Genomic DNA, 21,958 nt, shown 5'->3' on the forward strand with positions numbered 1-21,958 from the left:
AAGTGCATGACAGGCTGCCCCCACACCAGGGAAACAACTCAAAGCCCATACTTTAATAGTGGTGTTAGTAAGAGCGTTTTAGAGACTGTTGTCAGCCCACCCCCCTCCCTACCCCCGCAACTCACACATTTGTGGTAATTATCAATGCCACAGGGCAGCGTTTTAAAGAAAGATTTTCAGTCACTTACTTTAGACCAAAATATGTGAAGAAGGGTAAGATGAAACCTCAGGTTTACTACTAAGTGGTAAGATACTGCCGGTGGATCTAGAAGACTTCACTCGAAGTGCCCCTGGATAAGCAATTTAATTTCTGAGTTTCTGACTAGTAGTACCTACCTCATAGAGTTCTTCCTATGATTGTGAGTGAATCCTTAAAAAGAGTAGATTCTGGTTCTAATACCTGTGGTGAAGACAGTGCGGTCAGGGGATTTTCAGCAATTGGTGAGAGCATAGGAAAAAAGTACTCAGGAAGCTAGCAGACATTGACAGATTTCATCATAGATAACACATTTGTGTCACAGCTGACTGAGAGGTCTTGGATGCCCACCCAAGAGACTGGCTGAGCCCAAAACTTAAGTGGGCATCACTTCATGGCCTATCCACATTCTTTCAGGTCATGAGCATGGTTGTCCAGCAGTACGCAGATAGCCATGTTATTCAATGTTGGAGATTTGTCACATTTTCAGTGCTTAAAGGTTTTTAATTATCAAAAAAAGGAATCTCAGAGGTGATCTAGTCCCATCCCTTCTAATTAACAGCTGAAGAAGCCTCCCAGTAAACACTGGTTGGCAGTAGAGCCAGAGCTGAAGTCCAGGTTTCCTGATCACGTTCTACTTTTCAAGCACAACTGTCCTGCATTGTTACTCATTTCTGGTTATGGCACCCGCCGCTGCCAACCTATGGATATGGATAACAGATAGATGTATGTACACACTCTGCCAACTGGAATTAGCCGTGAGCCTGGTGATGCTCAAGCAGGAGTGCAGGCCATTTCAAGAGGCCGTGCTCCCATTTCTTTCACGGGGAGCTTACTGGTTTTACTAACACATGACTGAAACCTTGCTCTCATATACTTAGGCATCGCAGGCCCCATGACAGGATTTGTATGTAGAAACCCTCATAAACCAGTATCTCACTTTAAGTATTGAAGCTGTGGTCTTCTATGCTTGGGGATACACATACAAGATTCTCATCACACAGCACTCACTCTTCACACATACACATGCTAGTGTAAATTCTTAGTACTGTCCTTGAACGTCTCCCCAGGTAGCTTCTTCCCATGCTCGCTCATATCAGCAGCTCCACTGCCTCTGATCCTTTTACACGAATTTATTTCTATACAAGGTTCTAAAAACACCCCTTGGTTTGTACATAAGTTTTTTTTTCTTCATTTTAAATTGCTTTATAACAACTGGTTTCCTGATTTTTTTCATTTTCTCTTTTCTCTGAAATCTGCCATGATTTAAAAACAAACAAATAAAAAGGACAAAAGGAAATAAAAATGCCGTTGGCCAGAAGACAGGGTGGGTGGAGAAAAACAAAAAGGACAAAAATAAACAAAACATCAAATATGAAAATTCTCAGAGATAATGCATTTATAAACACAGAAATGGTTACAACAAAGATGGCCGTGATGAGTGGGTATATATATATATATTTATATATATATTTATATATAAATCCGTGTCCGGCAACTGACCGTGGCACCTAGGGAGCTAAGTCCAGTCCTTGTGTTTGCCCTGAACTCTCCCTTCTCTGCAACACCCCTTGTTTTGGGCTTTCATAGAGAACACAAAGCTCCCACAGCTCCTCTGGCTTTGGGACTGGGAGACTGAGTATAGGGCCTTGGCTGGCAGAGAAGGGGAGAGGCTTCAAGGAAAACCATAACCCACACTTCTAAGCCACCCTTGACCATTTTGGGGATCTCTGGCCCCTTGGGGACCACATCTCAGCCCTTGCCCCTTTAGAAATAAAGGGGGTCTGACCCCCACCCAGATCTCCCTCTTCCAGCATTAGGTAGGAAGTGAAGTGAGACCATGAGGGGAAGACGGCTCCTGGGGATCGGGGCATGTGAGAAACCTCTGTTCTTTTGCAGACAAGAATAGAATGGGAGGCTGGTTGCCTTTAGGGCTCCCTTCTCTCAGAGATCTGGGAGGACCAGCCTCTAGTCTTCCACCAACCCCAACTTTGAGGATTATGAGGGTAACGAGAGGGTAAGTGCCCACACTGGAAAAGTTTCTATGAGGTCATAGCAAATCCCTCCCTTGAGCACCAACCCCCAATTTTGAAAAGCTATGCTTAGAAGGGGAGGCTGCTGGATTATACTACCAGCGTATTATTCCTTTGCCAATCAGGAGGGCTGATGTTCCTTTTGAAGAGGAGTTGAGAATAAGCATGGTATCCTGTGTAGGAAGGCCGTGCCCGAGGCCCAAGGAGATGGAGCCAAGGCCTGTCAAGGAAGAAGACTTTTCCCACCAAGAGAAGTTGGAGAAAGAAGGGACCAGAACTTCTTTCCCCTCTTCCCAGTGGGTGGCAGCACAGGTCTCTACGAGCTGGCCAGGTGCTCCACCTGGATGGTGCTGGTGGTGACAGTGAGGCAGATGTCCTTATGATGCTCCGCCGTCTTATAAGGGGTCAGGTCAAAGGAACACTGGGGTGGAGGGTTGGGGTTGCTGTCCCCGCCGCCCCCACCCTGGGGGGCTGCCCCAGGGGACTGGAAGTGTGGTGGCTGTGGCTGCTGCTGCTGCTGCTGTGATGCCTGGGAGGCCTGGGCCTGGGCTTGAGCCTGGGCCTGGGCTTGGGCCTGGGCCTGGGCCTGGGCCTGGGCCTGGGCCTGGGCCTGAGCCTGGGCCTGGGCCTGAGCCTGGGCCTGGGCCTGGGCCACTGCCGCCGCCGCCGCCGCCGCCTGCACTTGTTGCTGGAGATCAGGAGGGTTGTGTTTCCGCATATGTTTCATAAGGTACGTTTCCTGAAGGAGACGGTGAAAAAGAGTTGAGGGATGAAAAAGAAGGAAAGAGGTTACTTATAACCAGCATCCTGGGCTCTTATTTTACTTTATAAATAGAGCCATAATTCAACAGAGACATTCTGGAGCCGTGGGCAAGTTCTCCCCAGGAGCCTCTGCCAGTGCTCACTCTTGGGCAGGAAGGAGAGGGGAAACCTTCACAGTCACGGTAGGCATTCAACCTGCCTCAGGAAAAGTGGTCATTTCCCCAAAGATCTTTGAATGGAAGGACTTTGCCACCTTTTCCTGGAGTCTAATAGAAAACATCTAACTGAAATCTTTCTCCCCAAATTGCAAGTTATTTTGCCTTACACGTTTAAGTAAAATTAAGAATCATTGCTTGGCAATCTTCCTCTATAGGCTTAAGGAATCAGGCACCCTCCAAATTCCTTAGCTACAGATCTATTTAATTTCTCCTCTCTTTATTGACTTTGGTGAGCTGGTGCTAGGGAGATTCCGTATAGTCAAGGCAGCACCTCTCCCTCCAGGAAAATGGGGTAAGGCAGACTGTGGTCCTCCTGGCCTGTGGGGAAACAAAGGGTGAGCATGAGCAGGAGCACTCACCGACGTGTATGCCCGACTACAGATAGTGCAGGTGTACACCTTGGCATGTTTCACCGTGTGCGTAGACAGGTGCACCTCGAGGGAGGCTGCGTCCGTGTACGCCCGATGACAATTGTGGCACTTGAAGGGTTTATCTTTGTTGTGCTGCCGTCTGTGAGACTGGGAAAATGAGGAAAAATCAGGATAAGGGCATCAGACTCATCCTTCCTGCCTCTTTGACCCTTAATGCCAGAGCGCTGAGCTGGGTGTCAGCCTGCCAGCTTCTCTCTCCATCTGAAGGTAGTAGGAACTGCTTTCAATAAAACTTGAGGAGTTACAGGCTAAGGGAAGAGGTGTAGCTCCTGCGGCATATTCCAGGATCCTGAAAAGTGGGAAGGACGCTATGCTAGCCCCACTGGCCCAGTAGTTCCCAAGGCAAAGCATGGGGGTGAGGCCAGGGAATACCAAGACTTCTCTACAGAGCCTCCAAAGTCAAAACACTTTTCAAAATAATGGTAAGACCACGTCTGCCTTTTCATTCTCCTTCTCTCATGACTGTACAGAGATTCTGTGATGTTTAACAGAGCAAGGACTGAGCATGGCAGGCAGGAGTATCTAGCCAGCTTCTGGTAGGCTAAACATTCAAAACGTGCAGCCGGGGCGCCAGTGTGGTGCAGTCAGTCAAGCATCCGACTCTTGATTTGGGCTCAGGTCATGATCTTAGGGTCGTAAGACTGACCCCACTTTGGGCTCCACGCTCAATGTGGATTAGGATTAGGATTCTCTCTCTGTCCCTCCCCGACTCCGTTTATGCACACACGCACACTCTCAAAAAAATTTTTTGGGGTGTACATGTCTGAAAAGATGTTATATATGTTAACTTGCAATAGGTTTGTTATTTTTAAATGAATTACTAAATATTTTTTCAAGTTTTTCAGTTTCACATTCTCTGTGTAGACGGGTATTACTCACATCGACAAAAACTCTTTGGGTTTCCCAACAATTATTAAGAGCGTAAAGGGGTGCTGAAAATGTTTGAGAACCACTGCACTACTCAAATGGCGCTGTGACCCAAGTCTTAGATGCAAGGCCCCGCGTGGAGGTTGGAACATTTACCTGCAGATTGGACAGCTGTGTGAAGGCTTTCTCACAGCCCGGGTGTGCACATTTGTATGGTCTGTCACCAGTGTGGATTCTGCATGGGATGAGAAAAGGAGACAGGAAAAGCATGTCAGCAAGGCCACTCAGGGATTGGTTCCTTAACCGACCTCCTCAAGGCCACTCCTGTCCTCCTCTGGGAGTACAGGCTAGGTTTCCGGGAGGTCCCAGCCTCAGCTCCTCTCTCACACTGATTCTGCCACAATGCCTGATCTCTGCTCACTGCCTCTGTCACTCAGCTCAAACTCCTCTACTGGGGGAGGAGGGACCGGTGGCTTGGCAGCCAAGAGACAGGCAGTCCGTAATTTGGCATATAGGTTAGCTCCTACAGTAGCTGTCCCTAATGAATGTTCAGAAACATAAGGTAAACACACTGGTAGGGAAAAAGAAACATAGAACACTTCTTTCTCGGCCCCCACCATACAACCAAAACCTATTCCCTCAGCCTTGAACACCGCTCCCAGAAAAAGCTTTGGTATCAAAGAAAAGCAGAGAGTTATGCTAATTACGGAGAGTAGCAGTTATATTAATACGCATGGCAACTCCTTGGGGCTTTTCCCAGTCTGGCCCTCTAAGGGCAGGAAATGACTAGTTTAGTACCAATGTGACCCCTTTCCCAAACATTACTGGCCCCTCCACTGAGATGAGCCAAGGACTTGAGGGTCTGTGGACACCTGCTCCTCATCAGGGACTTCAGAGCCAGCTTTGTAACCACGTGCTCTGAATAAAATCTTGGAAACGTAGCAGGACAGGTTTCTTTGTGAGGAAAGCCCGACTCCTCCTCTTCGCAATGCCAGATGTCCAAGCACTTGGAGGGAGGTCACCGCATCCGGAAGAAGCCAGGTGAGAGGGCTCCTGACCAGGAACTCTGGACTCCATTTCAACTTGAGATCCGCCTGAAGGACATCATCAACTCTCCCGGCTGGCAGGTTCGCTTCCTCCAAGTCACTCCAGATTCATGGGACAAACAGTGGGCATCCTTATGAAGTATGAGCTTTTTCATTTTGTTTGCCAGTTCTCTGTGACTCCGTTTCGGACAGGATTTGTTTTGTTCTCCATTCCTGGCATCCTTGGAGCCTTGCTGGTTGCTGTAGGGTTCACGAGGCTGGTACCCAGCTAAAGTCCGATTATGTCTCCCGTTCGTAATTGGTGCCCTAAGGGCTAGTGGTATGGTCTTCTCCAATCACATGCCCTTGCTTTGGCACCAACAAGAAAATCTTCAAGATGTGTGTATTGGTGTTTGGAGCAAGAGAAATGAAGGCAGAAGCTGTCTCTGCCCCAGATGAGTCTCTTCCTCCCATGGGTCAGGGAATGTCACAGTCACTGCATCTTCCCCACGCTGCTTGTGCCCCAGAAAGGTTCTGAGCGTCCACTTGTGCCTCCAGGGTTGTGGCTTCTTCTTCTCCCAGACGCCGGTCGTATTCTCCTCCAGCCAGGTCTCTCCCCCGCCCCCCGCATGCGGGTTGTTGTGTGTGTCCGGGGCGGGGGGTGGGGAGGGCATGCCAGCGGGGCGGGGGCAGTAGCCCGCCACTCTCCCTTACCGTGTGTGCTGCTGGAGGTGGGAGAGCTGGCGGAAGGCCTTCTGGCAGTAGGAACAGTTGTAGGGCTTGGCCCCCGAGTGGATTCGGAGGTGCTGGGCCAGGTAGGAGGTGTTGGCGAAGGTCTTGGAGCAGTGCGGGCACTTGTGGGGCTTGATGGTCTCCGTGTGCATCTTGGAGTGGATCCTGCCGGAGAGGAGAGGAGAGGAGGAAAGGGGGGAGGAGGAGGCAGTTCGACACCATGGGCTCAGCTCTCTGCTGGGTGAAATGATGTTGCTTGACGGATGAGAGCACCCCCTCCTCCCTCCTCCCATACACACTCCGGCCTGGAGAGGCTAATGACGAGGACACCCAGAGCTAGGTTGCTGCTGATCTTACGTCGGTGGCTAGAATGGCAGTGAGATGATGAAGAGCTGCGACCCCTGGCTCCTGGTCACCTTAACGATTTCAGGCTTGTCAACCCTCTGCTTCGTTCTAAGGTTACACACTCACCACAGATACCCTGCTTCCAAATAGTAATTTGAACAAAGACCAATAGCGCCTGCTCCCCATGGACCTGAAGTTGAATGCACACCTTGGCTCTGAACTGAAGCATATAGTATAAGCAGGGCCTGCCTGCAGAAGATTTCCAAACACAGACACAGAGAGAAACCACAAAGACTGTTCCAGACTTGGGGACTGGAGACCACCATTGCCCAGGCCCCCACAAACTGCTAAAACACAGAGTTTATTTTTCAGAGACAGTAACGAGAGCAAACGGAGGCTCCCGAAGGGCCAAGTCGAAAGGGAAAAGAGAAACCGTGAGGACAGAAGAGTAGGCTCAGGCAACGCGGCCTCGGGGGCAGGGGTTCACAGCCAGGCGGCAGGGCAAAACCAAGAGCAGCCTTACCGGGTGTGCTGCTGGAGGTGGGAGAGCTGGCGGAAGGATTTCTCACAGAAGTTACAACTGTAGGGCTTGGCCCCTGAGTGTATACGGATGTGCTGGGCCAGGTAGGAGCTGTTGGCGAAGGTCTTGGAGCAGTGCGGGCACTTGTGGGGCTTGGTCTCGGTGTGTGACTTGGAGTGGATCTGCATCTCCGACTTTGAGTAGAATGTCAGTGAGCACATCCGGCACCTGGGCCAAGTGAGGGCAGTGGTTAGAACCGTCCCACCGGCAGCACGCTGCACCCTCCCTCCACTTCCACAGAAGCCAGCCTATCTGCTCTTTTACTGCAACTGCGCTCAAAGGCCCCTGAGAGGAGGATCTGCTCTACTTATCTTGGCAGTCTACGCTTCTAATACAGACCCAGGCGATACAAATATTCCGTAAATATTCAAATGATCTGACTCCCTAAGTATGTAGAGAAACAAAAATTCAACCAGAAAAGACAGGTAAACCTTATTATTGGCTCTAGGCGAATGTGGATTTCATTGGGCCAGGGCTATCAACTAACTTGTTTTCCTTCTGCCTATAACTTGATTTTGGACTTTGAAAGGGCTCCCTGCCCCAACTTCTCGTGCACAAAGTTCATCCCTTGGGTACTTCTCAAGTTCCCGAGGGGCTGATGAGGACAAACTGACTATACTCCCCAGAAGGACTTCTCTCCTGTCTCCTCATATAATTGCCTTCTCTCAGATTCTCTCCTACTTCCTTTTAGCCAGTGATTCCTAGAAGGATCGGGGTGGAGAGGGATCGGAATTATCCAAATCATCTACGTCTAGCCCCCACCCTGGATCTGGTGTCCTACCCGCCACCTCCAACTGAGTCCCTGGGCAATCAAGTGAGAACCACTTTTGCAAAGAGCCAAGGAGTGAGCTGTCTCCCCCTCAAACATTTAGGAAGAAAAGATCTGTGAAAACACTGAGCTTCCATGCTAACCCTTTCCTCTTCCCTAGCACATGGAGCCGGAGCCAGCACTCTAGGCAGACATCAGTGAACAGTTGATACACTTTCACCCATCACCTGAGTGGGTAATCCTTCCTGTTCTGATGTTGCCCAACCGTATCAAATAAGGAGCCTCTGAGCAAGATAAGCCACACCCGATCAGACTTTATTGAGTAGGAGTTATCTGTGAGCTGGAATGCTCTCATTCCTCAAAACCCTGCAGTGCAGAGCATGAGCTGGTATAGAGAGGGCAGCACCTGGAAGCCAGGCAAGTGGGGAAAAAATCCCCTCTGCTCTGGTTCCTCCCCAACCTCTATCATCTGGCCTCAGGATGGTGTGGGGAGAGGACTTCTGCTTTCTTCCGATCCCAGGAGAATTTTTAGAGAATAAATAAGATCAAAACTAAAAAGAACTCTGCGCTCCTCAAAGGAAAAAAATGTGACATTATTTGGGGGTATTATTATTGTTTCTACTAATTATGATTCATGTTTCTACTAAAATTCCAATCATTAAGGTCAATTTCTGTTTCTCCGGGCACCTGAAAACTCTGAAGGAAATCGGATTCCCAGTTCGCCAATCCCTGGCCGTTATCTGGCATGGCCAAACGTTATATGCGAGGCTCAGAGGTTCTGTTTATAGTTAGTACAGGCCCAAGGACACAGCCAATGGAAGCCTGGACACTTGGGCTCTAATCAGGGTTCAGTTACAGGCTTGCTTATCAATCTAGACCTCAATTTTCTGGTCTGTAAAATGGAGAGATAAACAGCTGCCCCTAGTAGGGCCAGCAAACCCCCAGGCCAGTCAAAGGTAAGCCAAGAGTGTTCTCGAATAATAAAATTGCGCTAATGTTAACAGTACCAGTGCTGATGGATGAGCTCATGCCACTATGCGTTCCACTGAGGTTGGAAACTGGACACCTTGTCACTTGGGGGGGGAAGGTACTAACGTTACAACATAATTTCCCTTGGTTGCTACAATTTCTAGGACAGGTGGAACAACACATTCATTTTAACTCAAACAAAAGCTCATAGTTTGTGTGTGAGTGTTGAACACACAGCTGCACCCTTAGTATGAAATTAACTACAAGAGAGAAAATAACCCTTTTTATCCAAGTTTTCAACTAGAGAGGAACCTACAAAACTTAAATCCATGGACAATGGACTGGCAACAAAATAAAGAGTCTCAAATGACGATCATAATAATGATAATAATAGTTGCCATTTGTTGTGCAGGATATTACCAGGGCCCAGGACCAGTTACAGGCACTTGAGACACATTGTTTCCACTCCTCACAACAACCTGGCAAGTATTATCCCTGTTTTACAGAACAGAAGGAGAAGGCTCAGAGAGGTTAAGTAATTTGCCAAAGTTGCAAACAGTTATTCACTACACAAAGCTATGATTCTAACCTATTCTGAGATGCCTCACACTAGACATACTCAAGGACAGGCAGACTATCATCTGTCAGGAATGCTCAGAAGACTAAAACTACAGGGACGGGGGTGGTGTAGGTGACCACTAACGTTATTTCCAACTCTGAAATCCTATGAAGCCAGATAAAAGAGCACAAGTCCTTTAATGCAAGATGTTGGAGGTCGGAAAGAAATCTGATTTAGGAGCTCTGTAGCAGTGGGGAGTCAGCAGGAAACAGCAAAGCCACCACCCCATTTCACTAGGCCAGGGGGCACCAGTCACATCTAACACAAGAATTGGGCCCCTTTGGGGGCACGTAATACAATGACCCTGTTTACAGTAATAACTTTAAATCACCCCAATTTTCCCCCTAAGATATTTAAAACCAATTTCAGATACTCAAAACATTTCTACATGATAAATGGGGGCCATGACTGCTCTTCCCATTTTACAAGATGGGAACCAAGAGCTAGAAAGAAGGTGACTTGTCCAGACTAACAGAACCCAAGTCCAACAATACCCAGTCAAATGCCACTGACCACAGGAATGGATGTGGTTGACCCACACATGCACGGAGACGGGGATTGTGTGTGCGCGCGCGCGCGCGCGCGCGCGTGTGTGTGTGTGTGTGTGTGTGTGATTAAAAAGACTCCTTGGGAACTCCAGAGTTCTGAGTTTCTGAAGAAATTCCATTTACCTAGAATATAATTAGGCGCCCTTAATTTCAGAGTTCTCCTTAGTCACCTGGGTGTGGGGCCGGTCAAGAATTTCAAAAACACTAAGGGTGTAGAAAATGCTACCAGGGCTTCCTTCCAATTGTATATTCACATTCCTTCCCATACTTTGGGAAGTCCAGAGTTAGCTTTAATGAGGGCCCCAAAAATAAACAAGCAAAAGCAAAAGCAAAAACAAAAACGAAAAGAAACCTCTGGCAGAATGAGGGGACCCTAATCCATGTGCAAAGCTCCAAAGGGTCAGAGACCTAGCCCATTATTCTCACAACAACACATTTTCTAGAGGTGTATTTCCATGTCACAATGACCTCACTTTGAGCAAATACATAAAAATCCAGATTTCTACAAAATAAAAGGGATTTCCACTATATGAAATGATATATAAAAGATGCTTTTAAATGAATCAAACTTGTCAGGTACCTTTATAAAATGATATGATGTAAACATTTTCCAGGAACACTTTTATTGTATAAAGTGGGATACACCTGTAATAATAAAGCTGCAGTGAACTTTCGGATTAGGAGCTGGAATTCTGCAGTGCTCAGTACTTTCTGCATAGCAACACTCCCCTCACTTTCACTTAAAAGAGGAATTTAAACACTCTGTAGTCGTGGCTACTCTCCACGGTAGAAGCGTACAACACAAACACAAATAAATGCTAAATGACAACTATTGCTTCTTTCTTTTGAAGTTCCCAACATTTCAAATCTTAGATGACATATACTCCCAACAAATGGGAGGTATAAACAGAACTCTCCCCATTTTACAGATGAGGAAACTGAGGCCCAGAGAGGGGAAAAGGACTTGCCCAGGGTCACACAGCAAGTTCGTGGTGGAGCCGGGAACTGAATCCATGAGCCCAAGGCTCTGTCCATTTCCTGTGCCGCAGTTCCCTTCGCTCCTAAAATGGGAACAACATTGCCCATCTCGGTACACTAAGGACAGACCCAGTCTCCCAGCCATGCACATCTGCCCCTGTCTGCATCAAAGCTGTGACAGTGGTTATCCCACTCTGTAACCTGGGACCAGACTTCCCAAACCCACTAGGGCCCCTGACAGTTTTCAAGGGGATTAAAAGACATCCAACTTTCAAGGGGCAGGGAGTTTCCTTCTGAAATTCTTTTTGTATATCGCCACATGCAAATATAAGACTATTTGGCAATGGACAACTTAAAGGAAGTAGAGAATCCAAATGACTTTCATGAATTAGAAAGTGAGCAAACAGGCATTTTATAAGCATACAGTCCGGGATGGGGGGTGGCGGGAGAGAAGGGCGATATCCTGTTCCTCCCATCTTTTTATACAGATCCCTCCCATCATCCCAACCATGCAGGGTCAGGCAGTCTCAGAGCTCAGATATGGCCCAAGAACCAGTGGATGGCACGCAGGTTAAGGTTAGGGGCTTATCAGAACAGTTTCTTAGAAAAACAGGAATGGAAAGTGTAGAAAGCACAAAGGAGCTGGAGACGGAGTCTGAAACCCAGTCTAAAGCCTTATCATAAGGAAGAAACTCCGTTAGGTCATTCAAAAATTAGTCAATGCTGACAACCCCAAAAAGGAAGGCGTATAGTGGGTCTGCGTCCTGGGGAAGAGTCACTAGAGAAGTGCTAGTTGGAAGCTCTATGTTCCTGCCCCACAACAGAACACCTGACATGCAAGTGGATCTGAGGTGGAAAGCTGTCCGCGTGGAGCCCGATTAGGGGCAAGACACGAAGGGAGGAGGTAAGCTGAGACAGGGATCCTCACCCCTTGCTGCCCTGGCTCTGATCCTTACCTATAAGTCTTGCCGTCTTTCTGATGGTCGTCATCATCCTCGGGGGAGAGGACATAAGGGTCATTCATCTCAGGCAGCCCTGATTCCAGCATCCGCTTCTTCTTCCGGCCCCGAGGGGGCTTAGGAGCCACACTGCCACCTCCACCACCACCTCCTCCTCCTTCCTCTGTTAGGGTTGATGCTACCTTCTTGGAGAGGTCAGGGACCACCTGCAGGGCTTGTGAGCCAGGGGGAAGAGCTGAGACAATCATGGGAGCCGAAATGGGGAAGGTCTGAGCTGATGAGGCTGTGGTCACAAGGGAGCCTGAGGGGGACGTGATTACCAAACCAGGACCTAGGATTGGGAGAAAAAGGAGATGGTGTCATGTTGTCCAGTCCTGATCCTAGTTACTTTCCCCCAGATCATTGTCTAACCAACCCCTCACCACCACCCCCAAGCCCGGAGTATATAGGAAACCCCAAACCCTGTAGAAAAATAATGATCTCCTAACCCCTGTCCCCACCCCACCCCCGGTAACAGTGAGATTTACCCCTTGATTGACTCCCTTCTCTTCTCCACCTCTGAGAACAGGAGACTCCTTGATTCAGAGAAGGAAAGAATGTCACCTCCTCAAAGGCAGGGACCGCATCTTCTACTTCTTTGTATCCCCCACAATGCCTAGCGCATTGCTAGGCACACAGTAGGCACTTAATAAAAATGTGATTGAGTAATCAAACACATATCCCACTCCCCATGTCCTTGGAGCCCTCCAGCCTGGGGTACTGATCATGGAAGATCAACACCTCAGATTGGAGAAGAGCAGAGTGGCTCACCAGCAGTCATCAGTCCTGTAGACGGCACAGGGACCACGGTGATATTCTGGGTAACGGATGCCTGGCTATGTGGGGTCAGCTGGTCTGACTTGGACTCTGTGTCCATACTGATGCCTGAGGGCAGGGACACTGAGGCAGGCACTGTCAGCAGGGTGGGGTAGTGGGGTGGAGCCAGCCCACAGCCCTTCTCTGGCAGCAGCTGGTCCTTCATTTTGTTGATGAACATCGTGTTCTCAATCTAAAACAAAAGGAAAGGGGAGGCGAGCGGGGAGGCAAGCGGCCGCCTCTGAAAGAGCCTGATTTGGTCTGCTCCCTAAGCACTTTGCATGGTCTGTCCTCCTGGGAGAGCAAGAAGTACAGTATCTTTGTGCTTCCAGAGGGAAGCCAGGACAGAAATGCTGTGATTCTTAGTGGCAAGGGACCTGGTGAAACAGCACGTGCTTTATCTTGCTTCAGTCTCCACAGTGATAGAACCTATGCTCAGAATTGAACAAAGAAGGCGAAAGAGAAGGAGCAAGAACCAAACTCCACCTACCTGTCCTGAGACTGTGGGGATAGAAGGCCAGAAGTACGGGTTAGAATTGAAGTGAGATTCTTCCATTCTACCTGAAGAGAGAAAGAGAGACCGCGTCACACTCACAACTAACCCAAAGAAACGTAGTAACAGAGAAGGGCAGTTGAGGAATTCCTGGCCTCTTTGGCACCTGACCACAGGGCTGCGAATTTACAGTGAAGATCTCAGGATCTACCATATTCATCCTGGAGAGCCACTCAGCATGAAATCAAACAGAGCCTATCCTACCTCAGATGCCCGTGAAAGAACTTAATACACGTCTCACTTACCCACAGAATGTCTCCCATAAGCCAAAGAAATAGACTTGGCTGTACTTTCCTTTGGTGACAAAAAGAGAAACTCAAGTCATGAGCAGGGAAGGGATGTACCCATGGGCACATAAAGTAAATCACTGACCAACTTAGAAACAGCCAGGGTACCTATTCCTGCTCCTCTTTTCCTTTATCCCACAGATCCATCTTCCTTGAAATAAAACATCTTAAGACTTCCAACTGACACATTTGTAGTTCTATGCAGCTTGAAAAGGTTCTAGGCCAGAACACAAAATGCCCGAGGGAACTGAAGAGTGAAACTGGCAGGAATCTCAATCAGTACCAGATGATACCTGGGGACCATGCCCCAACAATCCCACCAAGGTCTCTGTAGCCCTGAACTGGGTACCACACATGCTGAAAGGAGCAGTGAGAACCTGGAATTACTAGTCTAAATGAGGTTTTGAGGGGTGCCTGAGTGCTTAACCCCACAGAGGGTTAAGCCTCTACCTTCGGCTCAGGTCATGAACCCAGGGTCCTGGGATCGAGCCCTGCATCTGGCTCTCTGCTCAGCAGGGAGTCTGCTTCCCCCTCTCTCTCTGCCTGCTTCTCTGCCTACTTGTGATCTCTCTCTCTGTCAAATAAATAAAATCTTAAAAAAAAAAAAAAAAAAAAAGAGGTTTCGAGCACCAGGAGTAGCAGCAGCACCCCAGATTTCTACTTACAGGATTCAGAAAAGGGACCACAGTGGCCCAGAATACATAACACAGTATTAGACACCTGCCTTGTGATTCTCAAACATGATGATTCTGAGAGTTCAAGTTCTTCTGTGTGTGTATGATAAATGAGCTTAAAACTTTGGGAGGGAGGAATAAGCAAAAAGAGTAATCCCTCAGAATCATGTTGCAAGTCACAGATAGATTCGGAATCTAGGCATCCCACCATTTTCCCATTCCGGTCACTTCTCCTAGCAAGGTAGTATGTTAATGGCAATTATTCAAGAGTAGTTTCCCCAAATCCTGGACCCAGGAAGATCCAGTCCAGCAGAAGGTAGGTGAAGAGGGAGTATGAGACTGCTGGAATGGGGAAATGACCAACAGCCAGAAATAAAACATTAACATCATGCTGCTAGTCTGAACCAGAAGCAACCAAGATTCAGGTGGGAAGGAAGAACCTGTGACTTCCAGCCACGAGTGGGTCCCACTGAGGATGCGCTGGAGGCAGATACCAGAACCACTAAGTACTAGAGGGTACGCTGGGCATAGAAACCAGGTTTGAGGTAGATTAAGGAAACTAGGAAAATCTGTAACAAAGAAGCAGAAACAGAAGGGACATCACTCTAGATGTAACCCTGTTCCTTCTCCTTCTCCAGAAATCTTATCACTTTATTCTGCTCTATTAAACAGCATTCTCAATTTTCACAAAACCTATAAAGGGAAGCAGAACTGAAGTGCAGCCTACTCTTTCCTAAAAAGTAGCAGAGGAGAAGAGAGGACTGCACCAAATCTGTGAATACAACTTTACACAAATAAGGCTCAGTATTAAGTGATCCCAGAATCAACCACAGGCACGTCCTGCTCCCCAACTTATAAATTATATCAGAACAGGGGCGCCTGGATGGCTCAGTGGGTTAAAGCCTCTGCCTGTGGCTCAGGTCATGATCTCAGGGTCGGGCTCTCCGCTCAGCAGGAAGCCTGCTTCCCCCTCCCACTGCCTGCCTCTCTGCCTACTTGTGATCTCTGTCAGTCAAATAAATAAATAAAAATTAAAAAAAAAAAAAGGTTTAAAAAAAAATACATCAGAACAATCTCCAACACAGGTGCCAATCTTTTCCTTCCAGCACTAACTTTACAAAGGGGCCTCGGATCCTTCTTAGGCGACAGAAATCAAGAAATGATCAGATCACAGTTTAAGGTGATCCAATCCTGCCAAGCCCTTTGGGAAGCAGGGATCACATCTTGGATCTCCCCACGGTCTCGAACACAGAACTCCTCACCCAGTATGCAAGTCCACATTTAATGGACTGAATGACAGTGGACTCTATGCATACAGATTTTGAAAACAATACTAGGGGCTCAAATCGTAACCCACAACCCCATCTGTCTAACCTTCTAGCTGAGAGAAATGACAGACAAGAGTAGTAGCATATGATGGCAATGAAGTAGAGAATTAGGCTGGACAGTAAAGAAAGGAGGGTCTAATTTATAATCTCCCCCGAAGGAAGTAAACACATTAGGGATGTGAAAATTTAGGAGGGAGGAACTGAAAGCCTGAAAATAAGACTATCTTCAGATAGGGTTCTGAGGCATAAGGCCCCTCCCTGCCAGTAAAGATTAGATTCATTCATACTGTCCTACTAGTGGCTCAGGTGAAACACTTTATGAAAGAAACAGCCCCTGTGGGTTCTTTACCAAGGGGGCACACAAAGTGATGTGGCAGAGGTGGCTGGGTGGCTCAGTGGGTTGGGCCTCTGCCTTCAGCTCAGGTCATGATCTCAGGGTCCTGGGATGGAGCCCCGCATCGGGCTCTCTGCTGAGCAGGGAGCCCGCTTCCTCCTCTCTCTGCCTGCCTCTCTGCCTACTTGTGATCTCTGTCAAGTAAACAAATAAAATCTTTAAAAAACAAAACAAAACAAAAAAACCAAAGTGATGTGGCAGACAGGACCGTGTCACCACTACCATCACCATGAACATCTACTAAGTGCTCATTGTGTTCAGGAACTGTTCTAAGTCCTTCCAAGTACTTCACAACGATTGCATCATTTAATCCCCACAGCAACTCGATGCAGTAGGCAGTGGGATCCCTACGTTTCAAATGAGGAAACTGGAGTCACAGAGTCAAACAGTAAATATTAGGGCGGGGATCTGAATGTAGATACCAAGGGGCATGTTAAGAATGGGGGTTCTAGAAGAGACCCAAACCCTACAACTGAAGTACATACTCTCTGACATTGTGACTTGATGCACCAATTAAAATTTACATTTCCAGGAAGGGACTATACATTTTTGAGAGTTCTCCATAAATGTTTCCAAAAATGAAATTTTGGTAACAGCTAAAAATGCAGTTAAAGAGGATATTCTCTGTCCACAACCTGGGAGACCTCACTTGGCCACCAAGGTCATTGATTTTAGAATGACAGAATCTGAGTAAAAAGGCCAGACCATCCAGAGGGATGAACCTGAATAAAAGCCCTCTCCACTTCCCTGGATACCCAGGCTATCACTCTGCTTTGGATCTTAACAGAACAAAGCGGGAGACAAGAACCACAGCTGGTCCCAGGACACAATGATAAATGTGACTCATGGGCTGCCGATAAATATGGCTGCCCCAAAGAGGAGGGTTCTGCTTACCCAACTAGAAGCAATGTATGCCCGCAAAATGACACCTCTATGCTACACTACTGTTCTGAAAAGGCTGACTTCTATCCCTGTATCCCTGAAAGGAGATAAAATGGAGAGCCAAGAAGGAAGGCTCTTGGGGCGCCTGGGTGGTTCAATGGGTTAAAGCCTCTGTCTTTGGCTCAAGTCATTATCCCATGGTCCTGGGATCAAGCCCCACATGGGGCTCTCTGCTCAGCGGGAAGCCTGCTTCTCCCTCTCTCTCTGCTTGCCACTCTGGCTACTTGTGATCTGTCTGTCAAATAAATAAAATCTTAAAAAAAAAAAAAAAAAAAAAGGGAAGAAGGAAGGCTCTTGCCAGAATACAATGTAAATGGTGGCCCCCTGGAGTTGTGTAACAGGGTGCTCCTGGTACCAGATCACTCGAGACCTTTTTACTGTCCATTAACCTCTTAACTTTCTATGTTTCATGAAGCAATTCTCCTTCCCAAACCATCCCAACATTCAAGCAGGCATATACCAACAGTCTTAAAACCTGGAGAAGCCCAATGATATTATGGGGAAACCCCATCTACACAGAGTGCCAGTTCTGATGGTTATGCCAATATATCAATGATAATAAAAAGAACTGGTTTACCCTAGGTTGGGAAGGCAGTAGAAGGCTTTTGTTACGGACCCAAAGAGCAGGAAAGAAAGAAAAACAGTAAGTAGAAAGAATGTTGGCAGATTAAAAATCTGGGTTCTAATTTCAACTTTACTACTGCAGCATACCCCAAGCATTCTGTTAATAAAAACGAAGGATTACTATAGTTAAGTTGAACGTATTTTTCTTTCAAGAGGGTCAAAGAACTATGCATTTCTTTTCCAATCTCAAAAGAAATCTTGGAAGTACTGAGGAGGTGAAGAAAAAAGACAATTATTAAGTAACACCCACAAAACATTTAGTAAGACCTAAACTCTTGCACCAGGGCTTTGTCCGTCAGTCCGTCCTTCCCCAGCGTGACCAGCCATCCAGGAACAAAGACGCAGCATGTGGTTTCGGTAGACATGGTAAAAGACCATAGTCTCTTTCCCGGCACTTACTATGTTTTAAAAAAATTGTTGCCTGCTTTTCAAATAAACCCCAATTTTTCTTCAGGAAAGCAATGTTCCCTTAACACAACAAGTCTTGAGAAAATCACGGAAGACTCTGCAGCAATCAAGTGTAGTAGCTGGAAAATGAACCTAGAAATCAAGACTTCTGGAATCTAATTCTAGGTCCCACATCAGTGGTTGACTCTGAATAATTTACTATTCTACTAAGTTTCTATTTGGGTAGAGGATGGAGGAGAATAAACCCCTTAAAACAAATTCATAAGGCATATGGTGATGGGAGGCAGCTCAAAAAAGAAAAAGAAATAAAATGCTCCAAGTGCTCCCAAAAGGAAGAAGAGAGTTAGGGAAATACTTCCACGTGCCAAGGACTACTAGTGACAATTACTGACAATTACATAAAGACCACATAATTACAAAGGCACTACCCAAGAGTATCAGGTCTATAGCCTCCAGCTCAGTAATCATCAACTAGAAGCACTAACAATAGAGATGCAAAGAACAATCAACTCAACTCACCTACAGAAAGAACTTGAACCCAGGGACCTCAGAGGCTCTACAGAGAAAAACTGCTCCAAAATGCACAACTGCAGAAATGCTGTAATATTAGCTAAAGAACTTGAAATGAAAAAACACAGGGAGCCATTTTTTTCTCAGTAAGGAAACAAAATCTTTTTCCTCAGGTTCTAAGGGCACTCAGCAAGGGCCATCTTGATAGAATTTGGGGCCTTCCTACCATCTGTGAACTCTTCCAAGTACAAAATAACCCAGAACAGGTTTATCCCAATTCTCCTGGGAAAGACCATCACACCATGCCCAAACATACCAAGAGGACCACTATGACCACAAAGTTGGCAATCCGAGCCAGCAACTTCTACCCTGGGTACCGCTGGACAATGGTACTCAGTACCCTGTGGGAAGAAGAGCACAGCCTGTCCTGTCTATTTCACTACAAATGATATCTGGGAAATATGAGGGGGGAAAAAAAAGTGGGCAGGGAAAAAGGGGGCAGGGCAGTTGAAGAGGAAATATGCACTTAATATTTAATTATCGACTTGGCTCAGAAACCTATGGGGAATAAATTTTATAAACCAGACTGGAATTAGTCCTCAGAAGAGATCGCTAGGATTATAAGCTCTGAACTCAAATTCTTTTGGGTCTCACACTGTCATTTCAGACTAAAACTCTACCACTATCAAACCTTGTATTCTGAAGTCTTCCAGACCAAATTCTGAGGTTCACTCCATACAACTGTAACTACCCACGAACCAGGATGTTTTTTCTTCCCTGTAAACTTAACTCCGACACACCAAACTGAAATAACCCTGTGTCACAGATTCTAATCACTCCACAGGTCCACTTGAAGCACCCCTCTGTGACATTAATATGAACCCCACTCTAAACTCAGCTCTGCTTGTTCCAAATACAGAAAAGCAATTCCACAAGCTATACCACAAGGACTATACTGGCGACTGGGGCTCATTTGTCCCTGAAGCAGAATAAATTTCTCCTTTGGACATAATGCAGCCCTACTCAGTGACTTCACTCAGGCATTTCACAGATCATTTCTGAATACTGGTGGGAATGGAAAGTGATGGGGTAAAGTGCTAACGTTTTACACAAAAACTTCCTGGGCATCTTCAAGAGATAATTTTTCTCTCACATCAAACACAAGTATCACAATTGCTATTACTAGAAGAATTCTGTCACACTGTCCCCCAAAAGCCCATTTAATTATGACCCCTTCTCCCCCCAAACCAGAAAAGCCATTAACCCAAAATTGTCTTACCCTCTCTCTCTCTTCCTCCTGTCGTCTTATTCCTTCTCCTTTCCAGGGCTCCTGAACTTTCTGTAAACAAATTGTCTGGGTTACTGGGGCCAGTAAGGGTGCAGCCACCAGAGGACCTGCGGAGAACCTCAGGAATTCTTTGACACTCAGCAGTCAGACTGGAAGGCAGACAGACCCCCCCAAATCCAAAGATGCAATGGTATAATAAGGAGTGTAGTGCCACCCACTATGCAGATAGGAGGGAAATAAATTCAATTCCCAGGAACTAAGATGAACTCTATCACCAGTGTTTGGGTTTCACTCCTGAGCTCAGACACTGGCTCTTCTTCGTTCCCCAGGGCCACAGGTAAGCAGGGGTCATAGAACAGAGGAGTTGGAGACAGAGATGGGCCCCTGCCCCCAGACGATCGGCTCAGAAGACAAAACTGAAGACTAGGGGGATGCACAAGCTCTTGTGTCAGGCACAGTGCCAATTCAGGCCCAGCCACTTCCTCTGGCCTCCCCCCACTTCTTCGAGGACTTCGCCCCTGCCTACCCAAGGCCTTGCGCCAAGAAGTACCTCCCTCAGCCTGCACGGGGGTCTATCTATTGGACACCTCAGCTGTCCCCAAAAAACCTTCGCTCCCCTGAGACAGCCCCTGGGAGCCTTCTCCTGGTGTCGCCCCCCACCCCCTTCCTCAAAGACCCTTCTTTGGGACGTCCCTCCTTCCCCTCCAGGGAGCTGAACTCTGCCACCCACCAGACAGACACCCGCCCCCTAAGCCCCCCCATTCCTCCCCATCGCCCGCTCCTCCACAACCACTTCCGGTTCCGGGACGGACACACAGTCACACCGTGGACCCCCCCTTCCACGCCCCCCCAAGGAAAAGGGGAGGGGGGAGGAGCAGAGAGCTTGGCGCGCGCCGGCTGCAGCGGCGCGAGACTCACCCGGCGGCGACGGCTGCGGCGGCGCCAGAGCCTGAGCCAGAGCGCGGGAGGGGCGGCGTTTGCTGGGAAAGGAGGGAGCCGAGTGGGGCGGGAGGACCAGCAGGGGGCGAGGGGAGGGGGGAGAGCGCGAGGCGGAGCGCGCGGGCACGCACTTTCGGCGCGAGACAGACCCACACACTCACACGCACGGAATGCGCGCGAGACACCCGCAGGGCGGGGGCGCGAGGCAGTGGGTGGCCCCCTGCCTCCCTCCCTCCCCTAACACTCACCCGGAAGTGGTGCTGCAGCTCGTGCTCCCGAGAACCCCGATTCCTCCACGCCCCCTCCCTCCCTCCCTCCCCCCGACAGACTCGGAGTAGAGCTGCGGCGGAGAGAAGGCGGGAGCGCCGGAAACGAAAAGGGGGGAGGGAGGGAAATGGCAATACAGGGGGGGCGGTAATGAGGAAAGGGGGGGGGGAATGCAAAGGTCGAGTCACTTCCGGGAGCGGCAGAGCATTTCCGGCGCTGCCAGCGCTCCGGAATACTCCGGGCAGAAGTTACGACAAGTAGGGGCGGAAGTGGCTTCCGCCCAGGGACACGCTAGAGCCCTTTGTGGATGTGACGCCACAACGGAAGCGAAGGCGGGTTCCGCTGAGGGCAGAAGCCGAACCTTCAGAATTACGGTCCCGGGCTTCCGGAAGGGACTTCTGGGGAAGTGGGAGGGTGAAAACCGACAGGTTTATGAATTATACATCAGGTACGGGGCGGGAGTGGGGGGCGGGGGAAGGTAGGGATTCCTAAAAGACTATGGATTCGTTTTCCTTCCTTCAGCGCACAAGACTGATAGAGGGGGTTACCATTATTTTTTGCTATACTCTCAAGACTGTCTCAATGCTTTGAATTGTGGGAAAGGATGAGGATGTGTCTGTCAGTTGTTTTCTGAGGTCCCTGCTTAGGCCCCCAGAGTAACTGATAACCTCTCCCGACCACACCTCTGTACTCTTGGCTTAGGGTCTCTATGTTCTTGTTGCCCCATCCACATCTCTATCTCCTCACCCTGCTCTACTTTTAAATAGAGCACTCATCACCCCCTATACTGTATTGTTTGCTGTCCACCTCTTCCTGCTGGAATACCGGCTTCATGAGGGCAAGGGCTTTGAATTGTTC

At 48.1% G+C, this 21,958-nt stretch overlaps 1 protein-coding gene across 11 annotated transcripts; it reads right to left on the bottom strand.

The window, feature by feature from the left end:
- Positions 1–1,313: 1,313 nt before the first annotated feature.
- On the bottom strand, positions 1,314–21,284 carry ZNF384 (zinc finger protein 384). Of its 11 annotated transcripts, XM_047741549.1 has the most exons (13): positions 21,082–21,284; positions 20,813–20,874; positions 19,886–19,945; positions 13,377–13,447; positions 12,842–13,079; positions 12,559–12,606; positions 12,029–12,362; positions 11,063–11,155; positions 7,133–7,357; positions 6,247–6,429; positions 4,664–4,742; positions 3,569–3,727; positions 1,314–2,968 (listed from the first exon to the last, which is right to left on the bottom strand). In XM_047741549.1, the coding sequence occupies exons 4-13, from the start codon at positions 13,440–13,442 to the stop codon at positions 2,546–2,548; spliced, it is 1,848 nt and encodes a 615-aa protein (XP_047597505.1). In that variant the 5' UTR covers positions 13,443–13,447; positions 19,886–19,945; positions 20,813–20,874; positions 21,082–21,284; the 3' UTR covers positions 1,314–2,545. The 11 variants fall into 11 exon arrangements, with proteins under 11 accessions (XP_047597505.1, XP_047597506.1, XP_047597507.1 ...); XM_047741550.1 differs by lacking the exon at positions 20,813–20,874; XM_047741551.1 differs by lacking the exons at positions 20,813–20,874; positions 21,082–21,284 and adding an exon at positions 20,421–20,662.
- Positions 21,285–21,958: the final 674 nt, after the last annotated feature.

This window comes from Lutra lutra, chromosome 8 (genome assembly GCF_902655055.1).
Source record: "Lutra lutra chromosome 8, mLutLut1.2, whole genome shotgun sequence".
Classification (NCBI taxonomy): domain Eukaryota; kingdom Metazoa; phylum Chordata; class Mammalia; order Carnivora; family Mustelidae; genus Lutra; species Lutra lutra.